At 58.0% G+C, this 24,730-nt stretch overlaps 1 protein-coding gene across 1 annotated transcript in view; it reads left to right on the forward strand.

Moving 5' to 3' along the window:
• Positions 1 to 12,611, forward strand: part of MDGA1 (MAM domain containing glycosylphosphatidylinositol anchor 1) — a 53,774-nt gene extending 41,163 nt beyond the window's left edge. Inside the window, exons 8-17 of the mRNA XM_055139034.1 lie at positions 398 to 673; positions 1,170 to 1,454; positions 2,821 to 2,972; positions 3,624 to 3,801; positions 4,019 to 4,042; positions 4,915 to 5,067; positions 5,825 to 5,959; positions 8,167 to 8,297; positions 8,837 to 8,945; positions 10,031 to 12,611. Coding sequence (XP_054995009.1) covers positions 398 to 673; positions 1,170 to 1,454; positions 2,821 to 2,972; positions 3,624 to 3,801; positions 4,019 to 4,042; positions 4,915 to 5,067; positions 5,825 to 5,959; positions 8,167 to 8,297; positions 8,837 to 8,945; positions 10,031 to 10,122 — 1,535 coding nt within the window. The 3' untranslated portion in view covers positions 10,123 to 12,611. The remainder of the gene's footprint in view (positions 1 to 397; positions 674 to 1,169; positions 1,455 to 2,820; positions 2,973 to 3,623; positions 3,802 to 4,018; positions 4,043 to 4,914; positions 5,068 to 5,824; positions 5,960 to 8,166; positions 8,298 to 8,836; positions 8,946 to 10,030) is intronic.
• Positions 12,612 to 24,730: the final 12,119 nt, after the last annotated feature.

Here is a 24,730-nt window from a genome sequence, read left to right on the forward strand (position 1 = left end):
TAGTTAGAAGAGCGGTCTAAAGCTGGGATACCCCTTGGGAGAGAAACGCAGGGTAGTGAGGGGCTGGCCTTGCTACTGGCCAGCCTGGATGCCCCTTTTGGTCCCCAACACCCCCAAAGAAGCCAGGGGTAAGTCCTAAGCACGGTCTGGTGTGAAGCAAAGCAAAACAAAAATAATAATAACATGAAAAATAGGGTGGGATCCCCTGGTTGGGGCTCAGGCATTTGCCTTGAAAGCAGCCAATGAGCGCAGACCACATGTGCCCCCCCCCCATTCCCTGCTGGAGTGACCCTTATGCAGCGAGCAAAGTGGGGTACCTGATGCCTAGCGGTGCCGGTGCCGGGGCAGCGGTCCGGGCCGGGGTCGCAGGAGCTCTGACCGGCCCCTCCCCCCGCAGTGCCGCCCACCATCAGCGTGCCCCGGGGCCGCGCCGTGGTGACCGTGCGCGAGGGCGCTGCCGCCGAGCTGCAGTGTGAGGTGCGCGGCAAGCCGCGGCCGCCCGTGCTCTGGGCGCGCGTGGACAAGGAGGCGGCGCCGCTGGAGACCCCCGACGGGAGGCTGCGGCTGGAGCGCGTGAGCCGGGACATGGGCGGGACGTACCGCTGCCAGACGGCGCGCTACAACGGCTTCAACGTGCGGCCCCGCGAGGCCCAGGTGCAGCTGAACGTGCAGTGTGAGTGCCGTGTGCCTCCTCCGCCCACGCAGCGCGCCCCTGCCCCACGCCCAGGCCCGGGCGCTGAACCCTAGCTGATTTGGATCAGTGGAAATGAGAGCACTGTCCTCCGAGCACCCGAGTGCATGCATCCCCTTTATTTGAGTAGGTTCCATTCTCCTGTGCTTACAGACAGGGAAGCCGAATCACAGACAAGCAGCCTGTGCACGGTCTTGCAGCTAGAGACAGGCAGGGATTGGAACCTGAGCCACACCCTGGGGTCGTTAGCTGAGGGGGGGCTGGGGCTGCCGAGGAGCCCGGGGAGCAAATGCGGCAGAGGAATCCGGGGGTCGAGACTCTGGGACCGGACAGTCAGACCCAACTGGCCTGCAGACACAGGAAGGAACGCGGCTCTTCCACCCACGGGTGGCAGCCAGATCTGCCCGAGACCCTGGGCGGGCAGGGGCCGGCCGCCAAGCAAGCGGGCGGCCCCGCTGACCGGCAACCCCCCCCGCAGTCCCGCCCGAGGTGGAGCCCAGCTCCCAGGACGTGCGCCAGGCGCTGGGCCGGCCCGTGCTGCTGCGCTGCGCGCTGCTCCGAGGCAGCCCCCAGCGCATCGCCTCGGCCGTGTGGCGCTTCCGAGGGCAGCTGCTGCCGCCGCCGCCCGCTGTCCCCGTCGCCGCCGAGGCCCCCGACCACTCCGAGCTCCGCCTGGACGCCGTCACCCGGGACAGCAGCGGCAGCTACGAGTGCAGCATCTCCAACGACGTGGGCTCTGCCTCCTGCCTCTTCCAGGTCTCCGGTGAGCTCCGCGTCCGGGCGCCCGCCTCGCCCCGCCCAGCGCCCCGCCCCGCCCCGCTCTCCTAGCCACGCCCAGTACCCCGCCCCGCCCCGCCCTCCTAGCCACGCCCAGCGCCCCGCCCCTCTCTCCTAGCCACGCCCAGTGCCCCGCCCCGCCCCGCCTGGCCCCACCCAATGTTGGCCCCCCTGCGTATAGGCCTGGCCCCACCGCAACCAGGTCTGGCCCCGCCCCACCACAGCCTGGCCCCTCCCCGTCAGTCCTGGCCCCGCCCCACCCGGGCCTGGCTCCGCCCCTCCCTGCACCTGCTCTAGTACAGGTCCCGGCCATGCCTTGATTCCCCTTGCTAGACGCCTAGCCCAGGCCTTGCCCATTCCCCTCGAATCCAACCAAGATTTCTTCTTATGCCCCCGTTGGAGGGCTACATCCCTCCACCTTGGCCCACCTCCATCAAGGCCTTTCCCAGGATCCTAAGCGCCACCCCAGATTCTGGAGCAGGAGAACCCCCTCTCTTTGCTCCCATAATCCAACCGACCTGCAGTTCAAGGAAGAGCAGGTCTCTGGGCCGTTTCCCTGGAACACTGCGAGTGTGAGGGGCCGCTCCCATCTCCAGAGCTGACTGACCGCCTAGGGAGAGTTCGAAGCCCCTTGGCGCCCAGGAGACCCCTCTCAGTCCCATCTCCCCCTCGCGCCATTTCTGGTAGCCTCTGGGGCTGCTGGAGGGGGGAGGGGGGCTGAAAAGCTAAGGTCGAGGTGACAGTGGAGGACCTGAGAGGGGCGTATGGACTTGCTGAGCCCCTCTCTTCTGCCAGAGCAGAGGGCAGCACCTGTAGTAGAGCCAGGACACCTGTCCCCGTTCAACCTCACCCCAACGGACTGGGCACCTTTAGCGCCTGCCGTGTCTCTCTGCTCAGCAGCGAGTGCTGGGGCTCAGGACCCTCCACACCCACTCAGCCGCATCTGCCGGTGGCCCCTGTGACATTTCCCACTCCTCCCCTCCCCGTCCTCCCCATCTTTCCCTCCTCCCTACCCCTCTCCTCCCTCTTTGCTCTTCCTGCGACCTCACTGTCCTCAACTCTCCTGTCTGTTCCCAACCCTCTCTCCTGCATCACCTGGACACCCTGGCTTCTCCATGGCTCTTCCTGTCTCCCTCGCCTCCGTCCTCCCCAACGCACCTCTGGGAATGCTCCCATCTCCCTTCTCTCCCTCCCCCCTCCTGTCCCCCCATCCCCACATCACCTCTCCTCACACTGCTTCCTTTCTCTTTGTCTCCTCCCTCCCTCTCCGGCCCACCCCTCCTCTTCTGACCCCACCACCTGCCTCCACCCTCTGTCCCTCCCGGTCCCTGCCCTGCTCCCCACCCTCTCAGCCAAAGCCTACAGCCCGGAGTTTTACTTCGACACCCCCAACCCCACCCGCAGCCACAGGATGTCCAAGAATTACTCCTACGTGCTGCAGTGGACCCAGCGGGAGCCCGATGCAGTTGACCCCGTGCTCAACTACAGACTCAGTGTCCGCCAGGTGGGCCGAGGCTCGGGGAACATCCAGCTGTCCAGGAGGGGTTGACGTCAATGAGAAGTGGGGAGAGGGAGCAGCTCTACTCACAGGCACGGAACCCCTTCTTGAGTTAGAAGCTTTAGGGAGCTCCAGCTCATCCCCAGGATGTCTGGGATATAAACCATTTCGCTGATTTCACCCAGTTGGTTTAGCCCATTTCTGCCTAGCCCAAGGGGCAGTCGAGACACAGGAAAAGTAAGAGGGTCAGGCTAACTTGGCTAGAATCTAGCTCTTCTTGGCCTTGGGCAAATTATCTAGTTGGCCTTCGTTTTCCTCATCTGTGAAATGGGAGTAATTCTGACATTATATATTATATTGTGTCAAATTGTTACTGGGAAAATTAAATTACTTAACAACGGCAAAGCACTTAGAACATGGTCAGCAGACATGTATTGTTCAATATGTGTTACAGTCACTTTTTACTAAAAAGCCCCTTGGGAGCTAGGCGGCAAAGGGATCGGTCGCTCTTATAGATGCGGAAACTGAGGCTGGATTTCTAGTCCTCGCTGCCTTTGCTTTCCTGTGCTGCCCCAACCCCCACTCAGGCGCCCAGGGCATGAGCTGGTGCCCTGTGGCGGGTTGGCTGCCTGGCATCTGGGACCCCTGTGTCTGCAGCTGAACCAGCACAGCGCTGTGGTCAAGGCCATCCCAGTGCGGCGTGTGGAGAAGGGGCAGCTGCTGGAGTATGTCCTCACCGACCTCCGCGTGCCCCACAGCTACGAGGTCCGCCTCACCCCCTACACCACCTTCGGGGCCGGGGACCTGGCCTCCCGCGTCATCCACTACACAGAGCGTATGTGGCGGGGGGAAGGGGCCCATTTCATGTCCGGGGGACCCCCTCCGTCCTCCCTGCATGGACCCCCGGGGCTCCCCACTGGGTGGTGTCTTCTGCAGACCGGCCCCCCGACTCCCCGCCCCCCATCTGGGGCCCCCATCTCTGGCCCCAAGCCCGGGCACGCCGCATCACCTCAGCTTTGGTTCTGACTTGGTTTTCCTGTTGGTTTTCCTAGCTGTCAACTCTCCCAGCCTGGCAGGTGAGAACCCCTCCCCAGAGGGACCCAGAGTCTTCCTTGGTTGGAGGAGGGGCCCAGGAGACACCCAGAGAGAAAGGATGGGGGGAAGCCAGCTTGGGAGGAGAGCAGAGAGGAGCAGGGCTGGGCTTGGAGACCCTTGCCTAGGGTTTATTCTAGGCGGGGAGTGCAGACCCTCATCCTCACTCATCACAGAGCCCGGATACAAAGAGAGACTAACCCTTGCACTGGGCCTCTTCATCCGAGACGCACTGACAGCCCTTCACAGAAGAAACTTTTTGTGACTTCAAAGTGTTTCAAGAACCTCAACTTTGGTTTCTGACCTCCTGAGCAATGGAGCTCCTCCAGTGATGAACGTGGGCGCAGGTGCCGGGGCAGAGCCAGTTCCTGCGTCTCTGCCCTGGCTGGAAGCGCGTGTTCACGGCTCCTTAAAGTCAGCACAGGCAGCTTGACATATAATTTACATTCATTAGTTTTTAAAACTGTAGTAACAGGCCTGACACTAGATAGTGTGATGTTTAATTAGTTAATACAGAAGCTCATTTACTATAGCGTACATTGGTTTTCCAAATATTTTGACAACTGTATTTCAATAGAATTGATTTCCTTTGCCATCCCGTGTATTTCACTGTATGTGTCTAAAATCACTGTTCTGATATGGTGTCCATAGCTTCACTAGATGTCAGAATGGCATGTGACATAAAAATGCTTTGAGAAATAAATGTGTCAGGACCCTGATGCTAGGTTTCTCAAAGCCTGGAATCCAGGGCTGACTACTTAAATGTTGGGGAGCTGTCTCAGGGGTTCCCGGGGGGTGAAACTGGACCTGGGGTGTCTAAGGAGTCTAATCCTCTATCTTCCCCACCCTAAAATAGACAACACCTGTCACTTTGAAGATGAGAAGATTTGCGGCTACACTCAGGACCTGACTGACAACTTTGACTGGACAAGACAGAATGCCCTCACCCAGAACCCTAAGCGCTCCCCCAACACAGGCCCTCCCACTGACATCAGTGGCACCCCTGAGGGTGAGCATATCGCCTTCTCCTTGAGATGGGGGACTGGTTCAGGAGAGTCTAGTCTCAGGGACCCCCAGTCTGAGGAACACAGCCGTCCTCAGGGAGCCCCAGTCTGAGGGGACACAGCCCCGTCCTCAGGGAGCCCCAGTCTGAGGGGACACAGCCCCGTCCTCAGGGAGCCCCAGTCTGAGGGGACACAGCCCCGTCCTCAGGGAGCCCCAGTCTGAGGGGACACAGCCCCGTCCTCAGGGAGCCCCAGTCTGAGGGGACACAGCCCCGTCCTCAGGGAGCCCCAGTCTGAGGGGACACAGCCCCGTCCTCAGGGAGCCCCAGTCTGAGGGGACACAGCCCCGTCCTCAGGGAGCCCCAGTCTGAGGGGACACAGCCCATCCTCAGGGAGCCCCAGTCTGAGGGGACACAGCCCATCCTCAGGGAGCCCCAGTCTGAGGGGACACGGCCCATCCTCAGGGAGCCCCAGTCTGAGGGGACACGGCCCATCCTCAGGGAGCCCCAGTCTGAGGGGACACGGCCCATCCTCAGGGAGCCCCAGTCTGAGGGGACACGGCCCTGTGCCAGTGGGTGTCAGGAAGAAGAGGTTCTCTCAGTGCTGGCTGGACACAGGCCCAGAATTCCATTGGTGGGACAGAGAAACCGGGGGCTGGGGGTGGGCAAGAGCAGGCACCTGGTGGGACAGCTGAGGGGAAGCAGACGGAGGACTGGGGGGAGGAAGAGAGGAGGCTGTCAGTGCATCTCCTCTCCCCTATAGGTTACTATATGTTTATCGAGACATCAAGGCCCCGAGAGTTGGGGGACCGCGCTCGGCTGGTGAGTCCCCTGTACAACGCCAGCGCCAAGTTCTACTGTGTCTCCTTCTTCTACCACATGTATGGGAAACACATCGGTGAGTGGGGGTGGGCGCAGCTAATCGCGCCCAGGGGAGAAGCCTTCCCTGAGAGCAGGCTCTGGCCATGGGGGTCCCGAGTTCCCAACTTAGTGCAACCAGAGATTCTTAGGGTGGGTATGGGCAGGTACTGAGCCAACTCGTGTGAGATTTGGGGCTGACCAAAGCTTCCTGATTCAGCAGGCAATGGCCTTGCAGGATGAGCTGGAAATCTGGTTCGGTTTGGTTCGGTATTTGTGGCCACATCTGGTGGTGCTCAGGTATCACTCCTGGTGGTGCTCGGGGAGAGGGGGAACATATGTAGTGTCGGGGATCAAACTGCCGTCATGCAAGGCAAGTGTCAGCCCCTGGACTCTCTCTCTTGTCTGAGATGGACGTCTTCGATGGAGGAAACTGCCCAGCAAGGGTGTGTATCAGGCCTGCCATGTCAGGGCCCCTCGCTAGCCTCACAGTCCACACCTGACTGTCCAATGATGGGGGAGTGACCAGACAAGCCAGGGAGGTTAGGCGTTGGCCCATGAGCACACAGCAACCTAAGTCTGACTCCCACACCTAAAGCACTGGGGGCTGCTCTGGGAGCTCAGAGGGGTCTCTGCTGCTACGTGCACAGTGGAGTGGACGGAGCACCGTCTGGGAGAGATGACCCTGGCACGGGGGTCACATCCTTCCCCTCCTGAGTCAGGCCCTGGTGTGGCACAGATCACGGTGTGCCCAACCCCTTCCTGCCTCACCCTCCCGCCACAGACAGCCCCTCACAGCGGTGGTCAAGGGACTAGCTCCGGGGTGAATTTCTGGGGGGTGATCCCGAGCACTGCAGGTGTGACTGTGCCGAGAAGCCTGTCCTCACGTGCCTCCTACGGCCATGCACTGCTCAGCGTCCTGCCTCCCCCCGGCGCTTCTCCGCCATCCGTCGAGATGCGTCGAGGGAGTCGAAGTCTCAGTGTGGAGAGTCTGGCGTCAGCTCACCACAGAGTTAGGCTGCGTGCTTGCGTGGGAGGTTCTGTGTAGCCCTGCCACCCGCACAGACGTGGCACCCGGGGGGGTCCACCCTTCGTGAGCACTCCCCTCGGTGCCTGGTGGGGTTGGCACTGCCTGGTCCTCTCATTTCTACTTAGCTGCTGTTCCTATCATCCAGGGCAGGTGGCCCTCGGCAGGTCTCCCGGCCCCAAGACTCTGGTGTCGCCCATGGCAGTCCCAGGGAAATGCCAGCCACCAGGCAGCATGTGAGCGGATGCCCTTCCTTCAGGGCCGGGGGCTGGGGGCTGGAGGTGCCAGGAGGGGGGCACGCATTGCTCTTAGCATCACTGTGGCTCTTTTCTGTCCACTCAGCACCTCCAGGATTCCAGGCCCCTGGTGGTGGGGGCATGGACTGAGTGTCCCCAGGCTAGGGCCCCCAAACCTTTGCCACCTGCCCGCCCCCGCCCCTGTTGCTGCGGTCGCCCTGGAGTGCAGGAGGTGATACACTGTGGTGCTGAGTGCTGCTGAGATTGCAGCTGGCGTGTGGGTGGTCCGGGACGTCGGACCCGAGGCCTCACGTTAGCAGCTCCAGCCCGGCAGTGTTCTACCATATCTGTTTTAGCATAGAATCTTTTCTTTAGACCAAAAAATTTTCCCCCTAGCTTTGCCCTCAGTGTCATTATTGAAATTCTGGGTTTGAAGCACTCCCTTTGCTCATGTGCACGAGTAAGATAGCAGGCCAGAGGGCCGGCAGAGAGGTAGGTGTCTGCCTGGTACCTGCTGGCCCGGGGCCAGTCCCCAGCCCTTCTACAGTCCTCAGCCAACCAGGCTGAGCCCTGAGATCAGAGTCAGGGGTAAGCCTTAGCCAGGTATGCCCCCACCCCACCCCCCAAAACCCTTTAACTCCATTTCTCCATTATATCCAGAAATCTCCCTGTGTTTCAAGGACTGCTTTGGGGGAGTACTCTGAGAACACTGCTCTGTGCTCAGACAGACCCCACTGCCCCAGAACAACACTCCTGGTGAAAGCACCGGGGAGGGGCTGGCAGGGGGCGGTGGACAGCAGCTGAAGAGGAAGGAGGGAAGAAAGGGGATGCACACGTTCTCCCACTGTCCTCTTCTCCCAGGGGTGGAGGGAAGGTCCCGCCACTGGGGACAGGCTGGGAGCAGTGAGGGAGGGAGTCTGGGCAGATGTGGAATGATGGACCCCCCTGTCCAGACTCACTGACCCCCTCCCTGTACCCCCACAGGCTCCCTCAACCTTCTGGTGCGGTCCCGGGGCAAAGGAGCTGTGGACACACACGCCTGGTCCCTCAGCGGCAACAAGGGGAATGTGTGGCAGCAGGCGCAGGTGCCCATCAGCCCCGGCGGGCCCTTCCAGGTGAGGCCCCGGCCCTGGCCCCCAGCCCTGTGGGCTCTGGGAGAAGAGAAGCAGGGCAAGATGTGGGGGTCCTCCAGGTAGATGGGGAGGCTGGGGGGCACCCATTGGAGCTTCCTCAAACCCCAATCTCCTCTGATCCTCGCCAGGACCCTGGGGTCCTCCACACAGCGCTCAGGAGCCCCAGCATCCCTCCTGGTGACTCCTCTCGTGTTTTGTTTTGGGGAGCCGGCACTGCTCAGGGCTTCCTCCTGCCTGCACTCAGGGACTGTTCCCGGCAGGCTCGGGGGCCACGTGGGATGCCAAGGACTGAGCCCGGCTTCCATGCATGCCAGGCCAGTGCCCTGCCCACTGGACTGTCTCTCTGGGTTGGTGCTGGGGCCTGAGGGTGTGGAGGGCTCAGGGGCGGGAGATCATCCAGCCATTCTGGGGGAGCTCGGCGCCTCAGGACTGCACCCACAGTGCAAGGGGACTGGGGCAGGCTAGCCGAGAGTCTGGCTAACACTCAGACCCTTGCTTTCTCCCTGTCCCCGCACCCCCAGATTATTTTTGAGGGAGTTCGAGGCTCAGGCTACCTGGGCGACATTGCCATAGACGACGTCACACTGAGGAAGGGAGAGTGTCCCCGGAAGCAGACGGATCCCAACAAAGGTGCTCAGGGGCGAGGGGTGCCTCTGCGGGGGCCTTGAGTGGGTGCCCACCTCTAGGGGCGGGCAGGATGTTGGCATGTGAGAGGCTTTCTGTGTCTAATGGTGGGAACACCATTCCTCTCTGGGGACAATCCCCAAGGCAGGACACGCGACCTGCCTTCTGAGCAGTCCCTGCACAAGGTTGGGGCATGGCTGAGAACGGTCCATACAGGCTGATGGGAATGAGGGCCCCTCCCTGAGCAGGGCACCCTGACGGTAACTTCCAGTAGAGTTTCCTGCACATTGCTGTGTCCCCAGAAAGGGACCGAGCTCATGTCATCCTCCCAATAGTCTCTGGGGTCCACTTTGACTATTTAGACTCATTTTACAGATGAGGAAATTGAGACCTCACGAGGCCAAGTAATTCCAAGTCTTACTAAGCTGCTGAGCCCGATTTGGCTCCCATGGGCTGAGTTGCTCTCAGCCTGCTCTATTGATGTGTGTGTGTGTGTGTGATGTGGGTGCCCATGTGTATATGTGCATGCATGTACATGTGTGTGCATCTATGTGATGTGTGCATTCATGTGTTTGTGTGTGTGCATTGCATATGTGTGCCTGTGTGTGCCTGTGTGTACATGTGTGTGCATGAGTATGATGTGTGTGCATGTCTGCATGCATCTGTGTGCATGTGCACATGCATGTGTGCATGCATGTGTGTAGGTGTGGATGTGTGCATGCCTGTGCGTGCATGCATGTATATGTGTGTGAATATGTGCATGTGTGTGCATGCACGTGTGTGCATGTGTGTGATGCTTGTGCATGTGTGCATGCATGTCTGTGCATGCACACATGTGCATGTGTACTTGCATATTTGTGCATGTATGTCTGTGTGTATGCATGTGTGTGCGTGTGTGCATGCATGTGTGCATGTGTGTATGCCTGTGTGTATAGGTATGTGTGCATGCATGTGTGTGTACATGTATGTGTGTGCATGGGCACAGACAGCATCGGCCCTCGGGTGCCCTGTGAGAGAGCACAGAGTGATGAGGCCCTGACCTGCCCTTCTGGTCATCCCACTGACATGGCTGCCTCACTCTCTCCTGCCAGTCGTGGAAATGCCGGGCAGTGGAGCCCCCGTGCAGCCCCGGCCACAGCTCTGGGGGCCGGTGGCCATCTTCTTCGTGGCCCTGCAGAGATGATGAGTGCTGCGTGGCCACCCGCCCCGGCACACCAAAGTGTCTGCATTGAACCAAAGACTGAGCCCTGCCAGCGGGGTGCCCGGGGCGGGGCTGGCCTTCCCGGGAGCGGCGGAGAGGACAGCAGAGGACAAGGACTGAGGCCTGGCGCCGAGGCCCTGGACGGTCGCTCACCGCTCGACACACGCACACACTCACACACTCACTCTTACACAGAGACCTATTAAAGCACAAGTTTCTATCTGACCTGCCAGCACCTTCTTTACTGCGGAGACGGGCGTGGCCAGCCCTGGGACTCAGCGACGCAGGCCTGTCCCGCTGCACCAGGCGTCCCACCGCCCCGGCCGCACAGGGCTGGCCAGAAAGGAGCCGGAGGGAGCAGACTTGGCGGCCCCGCCCTGGACTGAACTCTGGGACTTCCTGGGAGGGCGGGTGGGACTTGAGGAGCTCTGTGGGTGCCCTGTGCGGGGGACGGGCCGAGCATCCATCCCCTGCCTCTGCTCCCAGGGCGAGGGCTGGAAGGGGGAGCCCCAGGACCCCACGTCCCCTCCCTGCTCCTGCCCATCATGTACCCCTCCCGCCCACCCTTTAGAGGGATCCAGGCAGGACCTTGGGCCTGGGCAGGCTGAACCTGGAACCCTTCCATACCCCCAGCCCCCACCTCACCCCACGCCACCCCACAAGCCCTGGACTCGGAGGGCCCCACCCCAGGGGGCAGCAGAAGAGGACACCCCTTTTCTGAGGGAGGCTGGGCTAGAGACAGAGGAGAGCGCCACATTTGCATTTCCACAACCAGGGTGTGGAGCCTGTTTCTCCGTGCTTGGCACGAGAGGGTGCCTGCCACGGGGCTGTCAGGGGGCGGAGCTGGGCCGCAGGGACAGTTGCTGGTCACTGGGCTCCCTTGGGAGCTAGGAGAGGCCTCCCTGCCCAGGCTCTGGGTGGAGACCTCAGACTGGCACCCAGGGGAGGGCGGGGCCCAGCCCTGGCTGCAGTGTCCTGCACGCGTCGAGGCTGTGTGGGTCCGTGTGGCGCCGTGAGTGCGGCTGATGTGAGGTGCGGTGGCTGCCCGACTAGGTCGCGCCCTCAGGGAGACAGACTTCTGGGGTGCTGACCACGCAGGCCGAGCCCCGCCTGATGTCCACCCTTCCCTCGCCGTGGGTGACAGTGCTCACGGCGGGCCCCATTGGGAGGTGAGCACCTTCGGTGAGGAGAGGGGTCACAGCGCTTCTGGAACATTCCCTGGGCAGACGGAGGACTCAGCAAGGCAGCGCCCGCTCTCCACCCCTCACCCCCTCACACATGGCCCTCGCCTGCTGCTGCCCGTGGGAACCCTCGTCCCCTCTGCCTCCCCCGTGTTCATGGGCCCATGAGGCATAAGCGTGGGCACTCTGGAGAGGGGGCCTGCCACGCGGCTGGAGGCGGGGTGCCGAGGGAGGGGCGCCCTGACCGGGTGGCAGCGTGTCTGTGTATCCATGGGAGTGCGTGTGTGTGCGTGGTGTGAGTCTGCATCCGTGTGCTCGCGTGTGAGCGTGTGTTTCCATGTGGTATGTGTTGTGGCACTGTGTGACGTGGTGCCAGGGCCGTTGCCCCTTTGCCTTCGTGCCTGTGCTCCCTGAGCCCCGGCCTCAGGCTGTCCCGGGCTGGACCTTGGGGGACAGGCTCCTCCAGGTGCGGGGGCAAGCCGGGCTGGCTGGGGAAGGGTCTGGTGGGGGCGATGGTGCCGGGCGCCTCCTCCCACCTCTCCACCCAGCCCAAGGGCAGCCCTGAGGGTGCCCCCAAAGGGTAGGAGGGCCTGGGGGCGGAACAACCCTGCTTTTCTCCCAGGCTTCCCCAGGAAGACCAGGCATTGCTGCTCGGACACCCCTGAGGGCCCCTGGCTGGGCTCTGGGCTTGGGGAGTTTCGCCCAACCCGAGGTGAGGCTGGCCCCCTCCTCCCCACTGTGAGGGCTGCATGCCAGCGTGTGAGGGTGTGTGTGGATGTGTGGCTGTGGGTGGGGTGCTGGGTGCGAGGGTCCTGTGAGAGCTGAGTATGAGTGAGGGGGAGTGTGCGTGCTGGGGCAGAAGAACCCTCCCTCCTGGGGACCCCCGCTTAGAGAAGAGTCCTCAGACCCCGCCTAACCAGAGCTGGCCCGCCTTTGCCTCACCCACGTCGCCTGCATTCACTTCCGGGGTGCCCTTCCCCTGGCCCCTCGCCACCCCCATGATTGCCATCTCTGCCCAGGTCTGCTGGCCTGGCACCCAGCCGGCTCCTGCCTTTGGGGCGGGGGCTGAGATGCGCGAGCCACCGCCTGGCGCCCACCACCACAGTAAAAGCACAACAGGAGACCCCCATGGGGGAGGGGCACGGGGGCTGTCCCAGCGCAGCCCCGTCCTCACCCCTTTGCCTTGCTCTGTCTCCACCCGGCCTCTGTCTCCCTCTGCCCCCCACCCCCACTGTAACCTCTAGTTGCGGACACGATTGTTACAATCAATAAAGCTGCAGTGTTCTAGCACCCAGTCTGGGCGTCTGTGTGGGGGGTGGCGGGGTCCTCGCAGCACCTGCCACGTGGACCTGCACCCATGGGCCTTCTCCTTGACACCTGCCAGCAGCCCCACGACGGGGCATCCCCGTTAGTTCCTCCAGCTGCCCAGGCTGCCTGTGGGCAGCCTCACGGCGGGCGCTGGGCTGCAGCCGGCCACAGCGCCATTGCTCACAGTCAGCCGGGCGCAAGGGGAGGTAGGTGGGGGTTCAGGGGAGACTCTCGAGCACAGGCACGGGGACCGGCAGGAAGAGCCCCTGGAGGGCGCTGGAAGGTGGTTCAGTGCAGACGGCAGCCCACGTCCCTGCAGATGGCCGAGAGCCCCAGGACAGTGACTCCCGGCCACGCCGTGCGGCAGCTCTGCAGTGAAGGGCTGGGGCCCTGCCAGCACCACACCATGGCCGGGAGCACAGGAAAACGTGTGTGCACGCAAGCTGCCCCGTGAGCAGCAGAGCGGGGTGTGCGGCCCTGTCCCTGCCGCCACCACAGCAGGGGGAAGGGAAGGGAGGTGCGTGGAGGACGGAGATCCGAGCAGAAGACTGAGAGGAGTGACGTCGGGAACCACTTTCCTGACCCGCCTTGCACCTGGCCCCATGTCTCTGGTCCTCCCTGCTGCTCCCCTCACAGTGCTCCTGCTCAGGGCCACAGAGCCCACTCCATATTCTCACTGCTGGGTCACTGCCCACGCAACCGCTAAGATCCCTGGCAGCCAGCCACTTCTCTGGTTGCTTTGTCGGGATAGGGGGCTGGCTGGGGACACGATAAATGTGTTCATACCTCTGTGACTGTTCATAAGGTGATCCCCACGGTCTCTGGCACAGAAAGAAAGAGAGAAAGAGGAGAGAGGGAGAGAGGGAAGGAGGGAGGGATAGAAAGAAAGAAGGAGAGAGAGGAAAGAGAGAAGAAAAAAGAAAGAAGAGAGAGAGAGGGAGGGAGGGAGAGAGGGAGGGAGGGAGAGAGGGAGGGAGGGAGAGGGAAGAACCTGGAGGCAGTCTAGGTTTGGAGTGACTTCCCCGAGAGCCTCTCCTCTCCCTCTGCCCCTTGGGCCATGTTGGAATATAGCTCTAAATATTTTAGGCCTGACTTTGGTTTGTCCTTTCTCCCTTGCCACAGAGTTTGGGTTTATCTGGTAATAATTTCTAAACAATTCTAGACTACATTAGTATGTCCTGCTCCCCTTGCCACTAGGAGCTTAGGTATATCAGTCATACCCATCAAAGTGCTCCCGAGTCACTCCCATTCCTTTGTTTATCTGTAATCACTTCTATGCTCCCTTCCCCAACTAGTCATTCAGCTCTTCCCCTAATCAGACTCTGCTAATTTGTAAGGTCAGAACTTGCTAGGATAGTGAACTTGTATTGTAAGTTAATATTGCCTTTCTCCACTCCTTATGTCTTTTGAATAGTTTACTTTAAAACAATGTCCTTTTTGTATGGACAAAGAAAGACAATTGTTAATATGCTTTGGTAACACGGATTTAATTGGCTTTGAATATTATTCACTCCCGGGCATCTGCTTTCTCGACTTAAGCCTCAGCTGCCCTTACTTCCTAGCACCCCCAAAAGCAGAGTCCCGACGAGGGACAGGATGGACCCAGGGCAAGCGGTGAGTTGTGTGCTACCCTGGCATCAAGATGGGCCTGGCCAAAGTGCCTAATGTTTAACTATATGTTAAGAGATTTGTCATGGACATGTCATGTCATGATCCAAAAGCAACGATGAGACTAGGACCCTGCTAGGGATAGGAAAGACTAATCTGGCCTGAGCACTGTAGTCTGAGATCGAGATGACCCCAGGAGAGCAATTCTATAAGCTTAATGCGTCTCTTGCTATGTCCATACAAAATGATTAATAATATGAATACTTACATGTTAGTTGGACAAAGAGAGGAGAAACACACCCATGGGATTCTGCTCATGAAAAAGTATCTGTCCTAGAAGGAGCATCCCTGAGGGAAAGAACTTTACCCCTATTGATTGTGACCACACCTGTGTGTAAGCCCCAACCCCTCATTCTGGGGGATTTAACTAGGCGGTGTGAGTGGGCTGGGGGCCAGTGCCAGCGAGTCCCAGGGTCAGTCCCAGAGCTAGTTCCAGGGCCAGTCCCGGGGCCTGTCCCCCCGCCAGTCCCAGTGCGAGTCCCAGAGCGAGATCTGGAGAAGCTAGATCCAGATCCAGATCCAGAGGAGAAAGAATGAAGCAGGATGGGGGAGCAAGAAGCAGGAGGAGAATCAGAGGAGAATGGAGATGGGAGTGAAATAAACTGCAGCTGAGACCAACCAACCTGTCTCCGTTCCTTCCTTCGCCTGCCTCATCATCGCCATCAGCCTCCCCGGGGTGGGGGAAGCGGCTGGAGACTACCGAATGCGAGAGGCGGGAGAGACAGCAGTGTGGTCCCCTCGCCCGCCCTTCTTTTTCTTTTTTGTGCTTTTACACAGGGCCATCCCCTGTTTGTTGCCCGTTCCTGGGCTGAGGGTGGAGGGGAGCTTTGCGCCGTGGTCCCGCCTCACGTGAGAACCATCCTGCTTCTCTGTTTTCAGGTTCCCGCCCTGTTTGCATGTGTCCTTTGTGGAAAGCTGCTTACTGTAACACCGTTTAGAAAGAGGTTGGGTATAAATAAATCCAAGACAAATGTTGAAGTTTTTCTCCTTGGAGTCACCCCAGCCTAGGTGGAGGCATCCCTCCACACAGCTTCCCGAGCCTTCTGCTCCCCGATCCATCTTTCCTGGGCGCACAGTCCTGTCAGCCCCCAGCGTGCCTCCCCGCTCAGAGGTCAACTTGGCAGGCCTCCCAAAGGCACCTACTACAACTGAATCCATCACCCTGTCTCCTTAGCAGTCCGGGGCTTTAAAAATGTTCTTGGCTTCTCATCACTTGCTCTTAGCCCCAGGAGGCCAGCCCCAACTCAGCCGCAGGGCCTGGGGACATTGCAAGGCCATAATCTGTCGGCACAAGTGGATTCCCATCCCCCCAACCCCCAAAACGCCCACCTCACTCCCTCTTGTCTGGGAATTGGCGAGAAGTCGGGGAACACAGGAGCCAGAGAGACTCTGCCCATTAGATCCATCCGGACCAACATGTGTACGCACTGTGGCAAGAGAAAGTGGGTTAGAGAAGAGTTGGTACCACCCTGTCTTTTTTTTTAACATAAAAATACGTGTGAATACGGGCATTTCCAAAAAGTCTAGGAGCCATCTCAGGAGAGATGCCGAGCCAAAGAAATCCACAGATGCACTGGCCTTCAGGCTGAAACTCTGGAAGCCCCTTGTCCCAGCCCGACCGAAGCCCTGAGGTCCTGAAGTCACACACACCCCACACCCTCCACCACGGGGCCTTGCTGAGCCCTCACAGACACACCCACACCCCATAACCTCCGCCACACAAGTGACTGTTCCACAGCTTCAAGGCTGATCTCGGGAGAGACGCCCACCAGTGAAACTCCGGGTGACGGGTCTTCAGGCTGAGCTCTGGGACGCCCTGCATGGGGGTTGGCTGTGAATAATTCCAGTTCCCCAGCTGCTGGAACCCCTAGAGGGGGAGTCACATACGAGGCTGCATATGTGACACCTCCAAATTCCATGATGCCGACAGCCCATTAAACGGGAAAGGAGCACAGACACACTCTAAGCTGGAGAAGCAAAAGCATCAACAAAGAAGCTCAATGAGCAGCCAGCAGCTCAGTAAACCCGCAGACAAGGACTTAATGACCCCATGGTGAGACAGAACAATTTTTACAAACTTTCTTTTACTGGTGTACTTGTTGGCAATTCCACTTATGATTTTGTTGTAATAAGCAACATAAAATAAATTCTTCTGTGCCAGTAAGTGGCCATGCTCGGGGGTAGGTGGGAAACTGTGGGCCATGGCAGGGGGAAAGTCACCCTGGTGGTGGGATTGGTGCTGGAGCATCGAGTGCCCGAAACAACTGCATTATGAATAACTCTGTAAACCACAGTGTTAAATATAGTGTCTTTTTTGGGGGGGGTTGGGAAGTCTAGGAAGATATTCACTGGGTCGTGAATAGCAGTTTTGTCAGTACTGAAATTTCAGATGCTTCAATCCTGTTTCAGGACTTTCCCTATTGTCTAAACGCTCTTACATGCACAGGTAGTGTCTTTAATAAGTGTGAGCTGGAGCGGGCTGTCTCTTCTGGAGGTCAGTCGGGACTCTCCATCAGAAATAAAGGTCGCGTTCTCTCCTTAATATTTTTATAACGATACATCATAGAGATTGGGAAAGGGCTTTGAATTTAGGCCTTGGAATCTTTTCCTGCTGGTTTATTCAAATAAAGAGACACCTGCTCAGAAAGGGAGCATCTGGTTGCAGGGAGCGAGGCCTTGGGGGTGGGTGTGTCAAGTGATTCAGAGAAACAAAGACCGGCTCAGAGCACAGACACTCACCCACAGCTACGCACAGACCCCGCCTCGCTCTGCCGGGCTGCAGGGGGGAGCAAGGACAGGCCTGGGTCCTCCCCAGACTCCTCCCCAGAGCGGAGAGTCCCCAGGGAGCTGGCCCTGGCCAGAAACGCCCAGGCCTCTGCTGAGCTCTGCCTCCAGACAGTCACTGGCTGACGAGGCCTGTGTCGGCAGGGAGAGCGCTGGCGAGAGCGAGACAGCTCCCCAAGAAGGGCGTGACCCCGAGGGGACAGGGCAGAACCCCTGGGACCCAGCTACACCCCATGGCCGCAAAAACCCAGTCCCATCTGGGTGTCAGTTTCCCAGAAAATTAGGGAAAGGGTGGAAGGTTTGAACTTGAAGGTTTTTCTAGCTTGCTAAAAACCAGGTTTTTAGCTCTATGTCCCCTCAGACTGGGGCTTCCTGAGTACAGGGCTGTGTCCCCTCAGACTGGGGCTCCCCGAGGACCTCACTGTGTCCCCTCAGACTGGGGCTCCCTGAGGACAGGACTGTGTCCCCTCAGACTGGGGCTCCCTGAGGACAGGACTGTGTCCCCTCAGACTGGGGCTCCCTGAGGACAGGACTGTGTCCCCTCAGACTGAGTTTCTCTGAGGACAGGACTGTGTCCCCTCAGACAGGAGCTCCCTGAGGACAGGACTGTGTCCCTTCAGACTGGGGCTCCCTGAGAATGGTTCTGTGTCCTCTCAGACTGGGATCCCTGAGGACAGGACTGTGTCACTCAGACTCCCTGAGGATGGGGCTGTGTCCCCTCTGACCAAGGCTCCCTGAGGGCAGTGCTCCTCCTGTACTTTCTCAGGCCCACAACAGTATTTCTGAAATCTGAGGCCACTGCAGGGCATGACTCATGCCCCCCTTAGCCCCCCAGCCCCCTGTGACTTGAGCAGTGACTGTGGCGGGGGCCGCAGATGGTACCCAGTGATGCCAGAGGGTGGTTAAGCACCCTTGGAATGAAGTTTAGTCTCATTACAGCTTGTTTGAGAGAAGAGCCAATTAGGAAGGCAATTTTCCTCCAGCAGCCCAAGGAACGGAGTGAAGTGATAGCCGATCAGAAAGGAAGCCAGCAGGCCCCCTGCAACTCGCCCGCCTGGTGAAGGCCCCTCTCACCCCATCCCTCCAGCCACTGCTCAGAGGTGGGGGGCCTTGAACCCCACCTGAGCCTCAGCGCTCCAAATCCTTCATGCCTTGCTTGTCCTCCACAATCCTGAACTAGAGACCTCCCTGGACACTCGCACACCAGGCAGAAGGGAATCAAGCTCCCTCCCGACATGGGGAAATTCTTCTCCATCACTAATTGCCCTCACGGGCCTGCCAGTTCCGTTCATCATCTCATTTGTGAGGAGGGAACACAAAAAACACCCTGAGGAAAGCCTGTGAGGTGTCGCTCCCTCCGGGAGGTCCTGTGCCTTCTGTCAGGGCAGCTGCGGGAAGGAGGCTCCTGGGGAGCTCTGCAGGCCAGGACCTGATGGGGCCTCAGCGAGGGCCTCAAGAGGAAGAAAGGAGAGAAGGAAACAGAATAGGAGATTTGGTGAGCGTTTGGATACTCAGAATGGCGGGAAGGTAGGGAAAGCTGCAGAAGAGTCTGAAGATGTCAAACCCGGGATGCAGAAGGCACTTCTCTCCTGTCACCTGTCCCACCCACGCCCCATCCACACCTGGGCTCCCTTGCTCCTTGATCCACAGGAAAGACTCCAGGGAAGAATTGTCACTGGCCGGGCTCTGCGCATCCGCTCATTGCTCTGCTGACGCTCAGTGGCCAAGGACCCAGGACCTGTGGGAAATGTCCTCTCCGGGCTCTTTGAGCTGGTGGGGTAGGGTCTGGGGTTGTCCCTGAGGGGGAGGTGCCAACCCTCAGCGGAGCGTGGAGGCTGGGCAGCCTTGATCACACTCTCCTTCTCTTGACAGGGTCCTGCAAGCTAGGTGCCCTGCTCAAACGGGGACTTGCCACACTGACGCAGGGTGGGTTTCACCACCCCCACTTTACAAATGGGGAAACTGAGTCCTGAAGCAGGATAGGGACTTGCTTGCAGTCTCATGGCTAGAAAGTGAGGGCAGGGCTGGCGCGATAACACAGCGGGTAGGGCGTTTGCCTTGCACACAGCCACCCGGGTTCAATTCCCAGCATCCCATATTGTCCCCCAAGCACGGCCAGGAGTAATTCCTGAGTGCAGAGCCAGGAGTAACCCCTGTGCATCCTTAGGTGTAATCCAAAAAGAAAAGAAAGAAAGTGAGGGGGGCGGCAGATCCAGTGGTCTGATTTTCCAATCAGCGCCCCCCCTCCTGCCTTGCTGGGGAATGGGAGGTAGGCAGGAGGGGACGGGGGTGGAGGGGGTGGGCCTCCTCCATCAGACTCAGTTGAGAAATCAGTTTTACCCTCCCTCCACTGCTCAGGGTTGGAGCCCTTCAGAGGCGGTGGGGGCTCCGGGAAGGAGGAGGTCTGCAGAGCCAAGGCTCCCACCCCCCTTCCCCGTCCAGGGCCCCCGGGGAGTCTGAGGGAGGCGCACCAGCAGCTGGGGCAGCCTGCTAATTAGGGCTTGGTCTTTCCGACTCACTACTCCAAGATGTCATTTTCGAGACTGGGGTTGGGAGTGGGTGTGGAGAAGGCACACACAGAGTTGTTTTTAATTACATTTGGTTTGCTAATTTCTGATAGAAAATAAATATTTACCGGGAGCCATATTTCTTCATTTCACGGCCACTGACTCCCGAGTTTATCGGCAGCCCTAAGAGGCACCTCCTGCTCACCTCCCGGCCCCCGCGAGTGCCACCCCCTCTCCGGAGTCACTGAGAGAGAGCGCGCAGAGAGGGGGAGAGTGAGAGAGTGTGTGGAAGGGGAGAGATGAGAGCTGGAGGAGCAGGAGGCTCAGTCAGGTGCTCAGGGGACCACCATCAGGAGTGGGCCTCCCGCAGGCCGCACCCCTCCCGCCCCGCCAGGCTCCAGGCCCTGCGCTGGTGATTCCAGGACGCCAGAAGGGCCCCTCCGAGGCCAGGCCTCTTGGGACGAGGCCAGGAGCTTGGGGAACTCTTCCCGTGTGTCCCGGACCCGGGAGGGGCGGGGCAAGGGAGTGGCGTGGGCGGAGGAGCGGGAGGGGAGCCTAAGGAAGGCCGAGTGGGGCCGGCAGCCTCCTGCTGAGTGAAGGGCCTGGGGACTACAGGGACTCGTTGGAAAGGGGGCTGGGGCTGTAGCTCCCGGCACTGGGAAAGGGAAACAGACCCTTGGCTGAGAGGGGGCGGGGCACTTCCTCGGACCCAGCACTACTGACATTGTGGAGTTGTCCCATGCATTGTGTGTCTGGTCTCTGCCCACTATGTGCTGGTGGCACCCCCACCCCTGCCCGATGGCAAGAACCAAAAATGTTTCCGGACATTGCCAATACCCGTGCATGTGTGTGCATGTATCTGTGTGTGTGTGTGTGTGTGTGTCTGAGTGTCTTTGTGCATGTGTGTCTGTGTGTGCATGCATGCGTGCATGCATGTATACGTGTGCGCATGTGTGTGCATGTGTACATGTGCACACATGTGCATCTGTGTGCATGTGTACATGTGTGTGCAGGTGTGTACATGTGTGCATCTGTGCATGCAGGTGTGTGCATACATGTGTGTGCTGTATACATGTGCATCTGTGCACACATGTGTACATGTGTGTGTGTGTGCTTGTGCGTGCCTGATTGACAGAGTCGATGATAACTTAGAGGAGTGTCTCGGGATGAGGGGAAGAGCTTGTGGGGACTCTGGGCTGAGAGACAAGCCCCCTGAGAGACCAGGAAGTGATAAGGAGATTTGGAGATTGGAGAGCGGGGAGGCCCCTGCCCCCAGGCTGGTTCTAAATCCGTGTTGAGCCACGGTTTGGTGTTTTTTTTTTCCAGTTACATTTCAATTTAGCTCAATTACTTTTCCATTATTGTTCAAGCGACTCAATTTTAATTGAAGCTGCTGGTTCTTATCTCTCATTCCCCCACACAGGCGAGGCGCAGGAGGAGGCCCGGGTCGATGCCGTCGTGGGGCCATGGGCATCTCCAGCAGGAGGAACCAGGCCTTGAGGACCTGCGCTCCCCTAGGAACCCTCCGGGAACACCAGAGTGACCTAACACATCCACAGCGTGTAGGAAAGCCACAATGACAGGGGTATGGTAATGACAGTGATCAAGTACTGGCCACTGTAGCTAAAACCAACCAGGTAGGGTCTATTATCATACCCATTTTACAGATGGAAAAACTAAGACAAAAAGCTAAGACAAGAAGCAGGCACTTTCCTGAGTCATAGACCTGGTAGGTAGCAAATGTGGGAGACAATCTAACCCTCTGGCTCTCACATTTGGGTGCTTGGCCCCAGGCTACATTTAATGGTTATACCAACTGACCCATTCCTAATCCCACATCCCTGATGCTCATACCCTCTCTTCCTCCCTCCAGAACTGAGTCCCCAACTCAATTCCCTCTAAGGTGTTTGACTTTCTATTTGTCTCTGACTCCTCCCAACTTTTAAGATCTTCCACCTCTACCTCTTGCAGGCAGTCCTCCCTGACTGCCCTATCATATTATCTCACATCCCTGAGCTGCCCATCTACACAGCCATGTCACTGACTGCTATGGGACTGGGAGTGAAGACAGGGAATGGGATGCAGATGGGGCTGGAAGAGACAATGATATGGTGCTGGATGGACCAGGGGAGTACCTTAAACCAGCTACCATGCATGTAATTTGGGCAGGTTACAGGGCTCAGTCTAATTCCCAGTCCAGGAATTAGAAACATCTCCTAACAATGGATCTAAAGAAGACGATCGTGTAGGGTACTTGCAAGGCGACTGAGCATTTGCTCAGAAGGCTTTTGCCACCCCAAGACACAGATGTGGCAGAGCCCTCTTTGCCCACAATCACAGAGAAACTCAGGGTCTCAGGGGTTGCTCGGATTCTCAGGGAGCTGCGGCGGGGACGAGGAGACCTGCCTCTTGCTCTGAATGTCATCGCCTGTCCGGCCGAGGAGACAGGGCCACGGACACACAGCTGTGAGCTCTGAGCTCCCGGAGCCGAGGGACTCCCTCCCACCCCCTCTCTCTCCACGTGCCCAGGATCCCAGGGCCTCCTCCGGGCCCAGCGCTGAGACACTGGGGGTGGCGAGTGACAGCTGGGACGAGGCAAGAACCCGGCTGCGCACTTGCGTGTGTAAATGACTTTTCACTTACGAGAGAGACTATGTACTAGAAGAAAGAAGATCAGACTCAAAGCGGCTTTAGATGATGTTTTCTCGAGTACGGGAGTATCTGAAGTGTGGGGGTGGTTCTGGCTGGTCAGAGCTCCAGGCTCGAGAGGCTCCCTGGGCTGTCACCTCCGCAGGCACCCAGCCTCACAGTCACTTCAAAGCACCCGCAGGCGCCAGGTGGAGAAGAGGGGCTCCCTGGGTCTGGCTCCTCTGATTTGAGAGACACTGTCCAGCAAAGCTCCCCATTTCTATTGTCCAGGGCTTAGTGATACTGTCACTCCCTCTGCAGAGGAGTTGGGGAAACCTGCCTCTGGCATCCGCTTAATGTGTGGAACTCCTAAGAGCTTCCCCTACCATAGGCCAGAACTCTATTCTGCTCATCAAGTATGTCCCCTTTGGGGCCAGAGTGATTATAGAGCGGGGAGGGCATTTGCCTCGCACAGAGCTGACCCAGGTTTGATTCCTAGCATCCCTTATGGTCTCCTGAGTCCTCCAGAAATAATTCCTCAGTATAGAGCCAGGAGTAAACCCTGAGTATTGCTGGGTGCAGAAAAAAAAAATACAAAAACCCCAAAGAACAAAAACCAAAACATCCCCCAATTGTGCCCAGGGATGTGGCTTAGTGGTAGAACAGTGCCTAGAATGTGTGAGGTCCCTGGTTCAATCCCCAGCACCATTCCACATTGCTAAGGGTAATTTCCAGACCCCCGCATACACACAACCAGCTGTGCACCCACTACCACCCCAACAGCAAAAAGTGACCCATGAATCAAAGCCCGAATGAGCAGTGTCTGAAAATACCTCAGGATAAGCAGCTTTAGTGCTCACCCATCTGATTATAAGCTTTTATCCCCAACTTAGCTCAGTGTTCCATACTGCCTTCTCATCTTTTGAAACTTCTAAGTTTATTTCTTAGAATATAGCCAGTCGTTTTTGGAGAAGCACTTTATAAAAAGGCTGTTCAGAGAGGCCGTCCCCTTCTTCACCTGGATGGGGCCTGACAAAGAACACTGGAGGTCTCACCAGGCCAAGAACTGTGATTCAACCCAAGTGAACCCAGGTGTTCATCACTGAGGTGTTCTAAGAAAAGGAAGAGGGGAAATATCTACCAGGTGGGCCATCAAGCACTCAGGCGTCAATGCTGTGATTGTCTAACAGTTGATGATTATATGATTGTTGTTGAAATCAGGGCGGGCTGAGGGAGGCTCTGAAGAGGTTTGCCTGGGGAATGAATGGTTTATTTCTACTCAGAAACTGATGGGCATTTATTTTTTCACTTAGAGACAACGACAAACTCACAGAAGAATAGGAAATACGGTACAGATTGGGAACAGTTTTGGAGTCTGTTGAGAATAAGGTTTCTATCACCTCCAAATACTTGGCTATTTCCTGTACCCTGAGGCCTCCCCTGCATCACCACATGACAACCATCAAAATCAGGATGTTAGATTTGGCACATAGCTACCATCTCATTCTCAGAACCCGAATGGGGTTTTGACAACTATCTCTATAGAATGTCACTTATAGCAGATTCTGTCCAAAACCGCACTCTGCAGTTAACTGTCTCGACTCTGGCAACGATGCTTCTCACTTCTCTGAGCTTTCATTGACTTTTATAACTTCAACATATTTAGGTAATGCAGGTCTTATTTGGTACAGTGTCTCTCAATTTCAATCTGTTTCCTCATGATTAGACTCGAGTTAGATATTCTTGGCAAGCGGATCACAGCAGTGACACTGCGTTCAGGATTCACTCTGCCATTTCGGACGCCGTCCTTTCCAGCAGTTTGAAGACAGATGTCCTTAAGCCATGACCTGTAACTTCTCAGGGTCCTGCAGCTGTCCAAACCTGTCCAAACCAGCACATGTACCATAAAGTGAGGCCAAGTGAGCCCTGTGTGGGGTAGCATGTTTGGGGCAATTTCTCAGTTTATCCATTCAAAGGAGAGAGCCAGGAAGGTTTCAAGAGACCCATACTCAGTCAAGAGAGCTTGCGTGGGACCTCTTGGAAGGCGGAACTTGGCAGGGACTAGATAGAGGGGTCAGATACCAAGGCTCAGAATTGAAGAGACTGAGCCACAGAGATGTTATATATTCAACAAAGTGGGGCTGTGGCTCCCTTGGGTACCCAGAAAGACTACATTTCCCAGGATCCCTTGCAGCTGGGTCATGTGACTGGGCTCTTGCCTATAGGCTATCCCTTCAAGAAATGAGCACTGGGGGCTGGAGCGATAGCACAGCGGGTAGGGCGTTTGCCTTGCACGCGGCCGACCCGGGTTCGAATCCCAGCATCCCATATGGTCCCCTGAGCACCGCCAGGGGTGATTCCTGAGTGCAGAGCCAGGAGTGACCCCTGTGCATCGCCGGGTGTGACCCAAAAAGCAAAAAAAAAAAAAAAAAAAAAAAAAAAAAAAAAAAAAGAAATGAGCACTGCTCTTCAGCCTCCCATAAATCCTCTGCATGATTCTCCTCCTTCACTCCC

This window comes from Sorex araneus, chromosome 5 (assembly GCF_027595985.1).
Source record: "Sorex araneus isolate mSorAra2 chromosome 5, mSorAra2.pri, whole genome shotgun sequence".
In the NCBI taxonomy this organism is placed as follows: Eukaryota; Metazoa; Chordata; class Mammalia; order Eulipotyphla; family Soricidae; genus Sorex; species Sorex araneus.